At 40.3% G+C, this 8,254-nt stretch overlaps 1 protein-coding gene across 1 annotated transcript; it reads right to left on the reverse strand.

Moving 5' to 3' along the window:
* Nucleotides 1–723: 723 nt before the first annotated feature.
* Nucleotides 724–7,723, reverse strand: LOC135453703 (sulfate transporter-like). Its single transcript, XM_064725000.1, is given in 4 exon segments — nucleotides 724–1,165; nucleotides 1,167–2,275; nucleotides 2,940–3,611; nucleotides 7,602–7,723. Coding segments are annotated over 3 exon segments (2,148 nt in total). The 5' UTR covers nucleotides 3,537–3,611; nucleotides 7,602–7,723.
* Nucleotides 7,724–8,254: the final 531 nt, after the last annotated feature.

Here is an 8,254-nt window from a genome sequence, read left to right on the forward strand (position 1 = left end):
ATCCAGAGATCTTTGATCAGAGCAGCCCCCCTGGCACAGCCTTGCCCCAAGGACTGCAAGCAGCCGGGCACACAACTTAAAATCATTTTAAAATCAATTTAAAATCAATTTTTACGCACCAAAAATTCATTTTCCTGAGTACAGCCACAGGATTCCTTTTCCACAAACTTTATTTACAGCAGTCTCCCATCCCTGGGCTTGCAAGCCACAGCTCCCTCCAGCAGGATTTCTTTTGGGGGTGGGAATGGGATGAGTTTTTGGGGTCCCTGTCACGGCAGGGATGGGTTGGGATCACTGGATGAGTTTTTGGGGTCCCTTCCCGAATTCCCGGCCGGTCCCGGCCCCGCTCGCGGCTCACTCGCGCCCTCCAGCGGCCACGCGGGGCAAGCGCAGCTCCGGCCCCGCATCCCGAGCTCGGCCCTCCCCAAACCCTTCCCGAATTCCCGGTCCCATCCCGGGCTCGGCCCTCCCCAAACCCTTCCCGAATTCCCGGTCCCATCCCGAGCTCGGCCCTTCCCAAACCCTTCCCGAATTCCCGGTCCCATCCCGGGCTCGGCCCTCCCCAAACCCTTCCCGAATTCCCGGCCCCATCCCGAGCTCGGCCATTCCCAAACCCTTCCCACCCTGCTGCCCCTCTGGCAGAGCATCCCAGCCCCTCCTGCTCGCTCTGACGGCACAAACACCGAACCTGCTCCCGTTAGAAACCTCTGCTCGCACCCAGGGCTACAGAGACACCTGGAAGTCCTGTTGTTCCTCGGGCTCCGGGGGAGCAGCCCGTTTGTCCCTGCTGTCCCCCCGGCGCTCAGCGAATTGCACGGCATCGTGGATGCTGTGGAAGGCCAGCTGGCCCCCAGCGCCGCCTGCCCGGCCGGCCCAGCCTCCCTCCCGCAGCCGCTGGCGGATGGAGGGGTTGCAGTTGGCCAGGAGCACCTGCACTCCGACCTCCTCGTAGTCGTGGTGCGTCTCCTTGAGCGCGGAGAGACCCACGGTGTCTATGAACTGCATGGCCCCGCAGTCCAGGATCAGGGTGTGCATGTCCGGGGAGGGGGCACAGGCATCTCCTGGAGGGCTCTCAGCCCTGCTCCTGCCCTGTCTCGGGCAGCCACAGCAGCCCCTGGAGCTGCCTGGCTCTGGCCGTGCCCGGTTCCCCAGGCTGGCAGCCAGCAGTTTTCTGGTACAGCACGGCCTTGAAGTAATCCTTGTTGGCATAGTAGAGGGAGCACTCGAAGCGGAAGATTTTGATGTTGGAGATGCTGCTGAGCTGTTTGTAGGCGGCCTGGTCCTCGTAGACCTCCCTGTCCCTGACCCTGCCCAGCAGCGTGGCGCGCGGGCGCTGCGTGCGGAAGATGATGCAGAGCAGCGCGAAGCAAACGCCCACCAGCAGCCCGATCTCCGTGGTGACCAGCGTGGAGCACAGCATGGTGGCCCACCACACCGCCGTGTCCAGCTTGCTGAGCTGCCACATCCTGGGCGTGTCCCGGAACCTCCTGAGGCCGCCGCGCAGGTTGACGATGGTGACCACGCCGAGGATGGAGGTCTGCAGCGAGTAGAAGAGCGGGGAGATCCACAGCAGCACCAGCAGCAGCACCAGCGAGGTGACCAGCCCGGACACCTGGGTCTGGCTCCCCGTGGACTCCTTCAGCAGGGTCTTGGTGAGGGCAGCAGAGCTGGCGAAGCAGTAGAAGAAGGAGGGGATGAGGTTGCACATGCCGATGGCGATCATCTCCTGGTTGGCGCTGACGGCGTAGCCGTGCTTCTTGCCAAAGATCTCTGCCAGGGACACGGTCATGGCAAAGCCAATGACAGCAATGGGCAGAGCATCCAGTGCCAGGCTGGGGAACAGGCTGAAGTCTGGGACAGTGGGCTTCCTGAAGCCCGTGGGGATGTCCCCACACACGGCGGCCTTGTAGCGCCGCTCGAAGTCGAAGTAGTGGGAGATGAGGGTGGCTGCAATGACCACCAGCAGCTCGATGGGGAACGGGGCCTTCAGCCTCTCCTTGTAGCGCTCGTTGAGCTCCTTGACGGGCACGATGATGGCCAAGGCCACCAGGCTGGTCAGCAGGTCGCAGATGTTGGTGCTGCGGATGTGCCTGAAGAGGTCCACCCAGGTGAGGATGAAGGAGCCCACCCCCTCGTGCCGGGGGATCTTCAGGCCCAGCAGGTATTTCATCTGGGAGGTGATGATGGTGAGGCTGGAGCCTGTCACGAAGCCACCCAGCAGAGGCTCTGACAGGTAGACAGCCACGAAGCCCATCTGTAAAACCCCCAGCAGGATCTGGAAAGCAAAGCAGCCACAGCTTCAGCACGGGTGAGAAGGGCTGGAAGGGGTGGCTGGCAATTCATGTCACTTTGCTGCCACTTTAGCAGCTCTGGCTGGGGATATTAATTTGTCTTCAGGAGTTAATTTGGGGTATGGAAAACCAGAGAGACCTACCTTTAACACTTCTCTGTGGCTGGGGATGCCACTCAGAAAATCCTACAAGGTCCCTACTGCTGCCTCCTCACGACCAGCCCCATCAGAGCAGCTCTGGGTAGCACTCACTTGGGATGCCCTGAATTTTAGCTGTCCCATTGGAAAAGCCTGGAATTTCTCAGTGGGGGCACTGCCAGGGAGCATGGCATGGTCCTTCAGGATGGTCCTTGACAGCCCCAAACCTGCTCTGAGCTGTGCAGCTGCAGGACTGAGGTGGTGGGAAGGGGGTTCACAGATCCTTCTCTTCCCTTGCTGAGGATGCTTCAGACACATCCAAGGTTATCCATGGAGGAAAACAAACCCCATTCAGCTGTGTCTGCACTTTTAAAGTCACTGCATTCACAAATATTCAAGTGTCAGGGTCTAGAAACATTTCTCAGAACTCTTAAATCTGACCCAACACTTAGAGATCCCCAAACTCAGAGACATTCCTAGCAGCAAACAGCACCAGGGTGAACACTGGTACCTGGTAGAGGCCCACCAGGAAGCTCAAGGAAAGGGCCACGGTGATGGCGTAGCAGCTGCGGTCACAGGGCTCTGTCCCGTTCCTGGGGGAGCTGGAGTTGTCCCCGAGGGCGGCACTGCTGTCCCCATAGCCTGCCAGCTGCAGGTGGCGCGTCACCGACTGCCCCACCATGAGGCACAGCACCCCGAAGGAGCCCACGCTGGCGTGGCGCGACGTGGCCGTGGCCGCGTAGATGATGTTGCAGAAGAAGTTGGTGTAGATGCCGTAGACGGGGTCCTGGTTGGCCAGCAGGGAGTAGGAGATGGACTGAGGGATGGCCACGACGCCCACCAGCAGCCCCGAGACCACGTCCCCGAGCAGCTGCGAGCGGGGATTGTAGCGGGGCAGCCACTCCAGCACGGGCAGCAGCCGCAGCAGGGCCCGGCCCAGCGCCCCGGGCCTGCACCTGCAGGCGGCTCTGGCCCTCGCCAGGAGCAGCTCCCTGATGCTGCAGCCGGGGGGCTCCTGCTCCTCCAGCACGATGAAGGGGGCAGGAGCCTCGTGTGGCCCCGGGGAGCCTTTGCTGGGCGCTGGCTCCCGGCTGGGAGCGTCCTCCATGGGAGCTGAGGAGGGAGAGCACGCAGGAGTGAGGGGCTGCAGGCACCAGCAAGGGGGCTTTGCGTAGCTCCAGGGCTTGCGGCATGGGCAGATAAGCAAATAAATAAATACATAAATAAAATAGATAATAAAGTATAAATAAATAAACAACCTAATTACCAAAATATAGATAAATAAAATTGACCAATAAATCATAAATAAACAAATAAGCCAATACTAAAATATAAATAAACAAATGAACCAATACTAAAATATAAATTAACAAATAAGCCAATACTAAAATATAAATAAACAAATAAGCCAATACTAAGATATAAAAATATAAATAAATAAAATTGACCAATAAATTATAAATAAACAAATAGACTAACACTAAAATATAAATAAACAAATGAACCAATACTAAGCTATAAAAATATAAATAAATAAAATTGCCCAATAAATTATAAATAAACAAATAAGCCAATACTAAAATATAAATAAACAAATAAGCCAATACTAAGATATAAAAATATAAATAAATAAAATTGACCAATAAATTATAAATAAACAACTAAACTAACACTAAAATATAAATAAACAAATAAACCAATATTAAGATATAAAAATATAAATAAATAAAATTGACCAATAAATGATAAATAAACAAATAAACTACCACTAAAATATAAACGAATAAACCAATACTAAGATATAAATAAACTAAATAATAAATTATAAATAAACAAATAAACCTAATATCAAAATGTAAATAAACAAGTAAACTAATACTAAAAAGATAATTGAGCTAAAATAATAAAATATAAACAACTAAACTAACACTAAAATATAAATAAACAAATGAACCAATACTAAGATATAAAAAATATAAATAAATATAAATAAATAAAATTGACCAATAAATCATAAATAAAAAATAAGCCAATACTAAAATATAAATAAACAAATAAGCCAATACTAAGATGTAAAAATGTAAATAAATAAATTGACCAATAAATTATAAATAAACAACTAAACTACACTAAAATATAAACGAATAAACCAATACTAAGATATAAATAAACTAAATAATAAATTATGAATAAACAACTAAACCTAATATCAAAATGTAAATAAACAAGTAAACTAATACTAAAAATATAATTGAGCTAAAATAATAAAATATAAATAAACAACTAAACTAACACTAAAATATAAATAAACAAATGAACCAATACTAAGATATAAATAAACTAAATAATAAATTATAAATAAACAAATAAACCTAATATCAAAATGTAAATAAACAAGTAAACTAATACTAAAAATATAATTGAGCTAAAATAATAAAATATAAATAAACAAATAAAGTAACACTAAAATATAAACAAATAACGAATACTAAGATATAAATAAACTAAATAATAAATTATGAATAAACAAATAAACCTAATATCAAAATGTAAATAAACAAGCAAACTAATACTAAAAAGATAATTGAGCTAAAATAATAAAATATAAATAAACAAATAAACTAATACTAAAATATAAATAAACAAATGAACCAATACTAAGATATAAAAATATAGATAAATAAAATTGACCAATAAATCATAAATAAACAAATAAGCCAATACTAAAATATAAATAAACAAATAAGCCAATACTAAGATATAAAAATATAAATAAATAAAATTGACCAATAAATTATAAATAAACAAATAGACTAACACTAAAATATAAATAAACAAATGAACCAATACTAAGATATAAAAAAATAAAAAATTGCCCAATAAATTATAAATAAACAAATAAGCCAATACTAAAATATAAATAAACAAATAAGCAATACTAAGATATAAAAATATAAATAAATAAAATTGACCAATAAATTATAAATAAACAAATAAACTACCACTAAAATATAAACAAATAAATGAATACTAAGATATAAATAAACTAAATAATAAATTATGAATAAACAAATAAACCTAATATCAAAATGTAAATAAACAAGTAAACTAATACTAAAAATATAATTGAGCTAAAATAATAAAATATAAATAAACAAATAAACTAATACTAAAATATAAATAACCAAATAAACCAATACTAAGATATAAATAAACTAAATAATAAATTATGAATAAACAAATAAACCTAATATCAAAATGTAAATAAACAAGTAAACTAATACTAAAAATATAATTGAGCTAAAATAATACAATATAAATAAACAAATAAACTAACACTAAAATATAAACGAATAAACCAATACTAAGATATAAATAAACTAAATAATAAATTATGAATAAACAAATAAACCTAATATCAAAATGTAAATAAACAAGTAAACTAATACTAAAAATATAATTGAGCTAAAATAATAAAATATAAATAAACAAATAAAATATAAATAAAATATAAAAATTTAAATATAAAAATTTAAAAATAAAATATAAATAAACAAATAAACTAACACTAAAATATAAATAAACAAATGAACCAATACTAAGATATAAATAAACTAAATAATAAATTATAAATAAACAAATAAACCTAATATCAAAATGTAAATAAACAAGTAAACTAATACTAAAAATATAATTGAGCTAAATTAATAAAAGATAGATAAACAAATACCATAATACTAAAATATAAATAACCAAATAAACCAACACTAATATATAAATAAACTAAAAAATAAATCATAAATAAACAAATAAACCTAATATCAAAATGTAAATAAACAAGTAAACTAATAGTAAAAATATAATTGAGCTAAAATAATAAAATATAAATAAATAAATAAACAAATAATAAAATATAAATAAACAAATAAACTAATACTAAAATATAAATAAACAAATGAACCAATACTAATATATAAATAAATTAAATAATAAAATATGAATAAACAAACCTAATATCAAAATGTAAATAAACAAGTAAACTAATACTAAAAATATAATTGAGCTAAAATAATAAAATATAAATAAACAAATAAACTAACACTAAAATATAAATAACCAAATAAACCAATACTAATATATAAATAAACTAAATAATAAATTATGAATAAACAAATAAACCTAATATCAAAATGTAAATAAACAAGTAAACTAATACTAAAAATATAATTGAGCTAAAATAATAAAATATAAATAAACAAATAAACACTAAAATATAAATAAACAAATAAACCAATACTAAGATATAAATAAACTAAATAATAAATTATAAATAAACAAATAAACCTAATATCAAAATGTAAATAAACAAGTAAACTAATACTAAAAATATAATTGAGCTAAAATAATACAATATAAATAAACAAATAAACTAATACTACAAATATAATTGAGCTAAATTAATAAAATATAGATAAATAAATACCATAATACTAAAATATAATAAACAATTAAATACCATAAATAAGTAATACAAATAAATAAATAAATAAATGGAAATTATCTCAGACAAATAAAAGCGTTTTCCCAAGCTTGATTCATTTGTTCTCACTTCTGGAGCTGATTAACCACAACCCCCAAATCAGGGGCACAGCTACAAAGCTCCCCATAGTCCTTTCCCATCCCTCTTGTTTTGAAATGGGAACTTCACTCAATTTCAGTGAAATTTCCCTGAATTTCACTCAAACTAAAACTCCTTCTGCCGTCAAGACACTGCTACTTTAGGCAAAACCTTCTTTTTGGAAATTTTAAGACATTCCAAAGATACTTTAGGAATCAAGGTGTGGGTAAGGGAGATAATTTGCCAATTATTTTTTCCTTCAACATTACATAATTTTAAATTGTGTTAGTGCCTTCCACCAAACAGGGGCTCCCACCTGCAGGATGAAACCCCCTGCTTTTTCAGGCTGGTTTAGTTACAGAGACACCATCCAGAGCCACTCCAGGTTTTTTCAGACAAAATGCAGCTGCACCAAAACGCCTTTTTGTGACAGCTGAACCACAGACAGAGAGAGAAAAACACTCCAGAGGGGAGCCCCAGAGTGGCTGTGGTTTGGAACCGAGCTGGGATGAGGAGAAATCCCATTCCTGCCCTGCACACATCACCAAATCTCACCTGTGGCTGCAAACTGGGGGTTTCCTCAGCACCTGCAGCTTCTCCCCTGGGCTCAGAGCTGTCTCCAGCTGGCAGCACCCCTGGGCAGAGGAAACCTGGCCCGGGTGGTTCCTCCCTTGGGATCTGAGCTCCTGGGCCAAGCCATGTCTCTTTTATCTCAGTGCAGGCGCTGGAAACGCCGCAGCCGCCAAGCAGGAGCTGTGTTTGGGAAACAAACACCATTCTCAGCGAGTATTTGGGCTGACAACTTGTTCTGGACACCAGGAATGATTGAGGGGGCTTAGAGAAGTGCTCCTGCCAGATAAGAGGATTGCTTGGATCTGGAGAAGTGTTTGCTAAACAAGGGCAGCGCTGGAAAGAAACCTCTCTGCTCTGCCCCTCTCTGAACCCAGCGAGCTCAGGTCCACTGGGCTCCTCTGCTCAGGTTCTCAGCTATTCTAGACAAGATTTTGTGCCAAAAACCAAGAAGCAAAGCTGTTCCAGAATGACTTTCCTTTCCTGGTAGTTTTCCCTGCACAGAGGCTCTGCAAAGCAGAGAGCAAAGCTGTGGTGACACACAGGTTATTTCAGGGAGACAGCAAAATTGTGGATGTGTCCAATCTGCACAATTCACATTTTGCAGAGCCTTTTGGCACACATACCAAGGGGCTTTG

Source organism: Zonotrichia leucophrys, chromosome 13 (genome assembly GCF_028769735.1).
Source record: "Zonotrichia leucophrys gambelii isolate GWCS_2022_RI chromosome 13, RI_Zleu_2.0, whole genome shotgun sequence".
Classification (NCBI taxonomy): Eukaryota; Metazoa; Chordata; class Aves; order Passeriformes; family Passerellidae; genus Zonotrichia; species Zonotrichia leucophrys.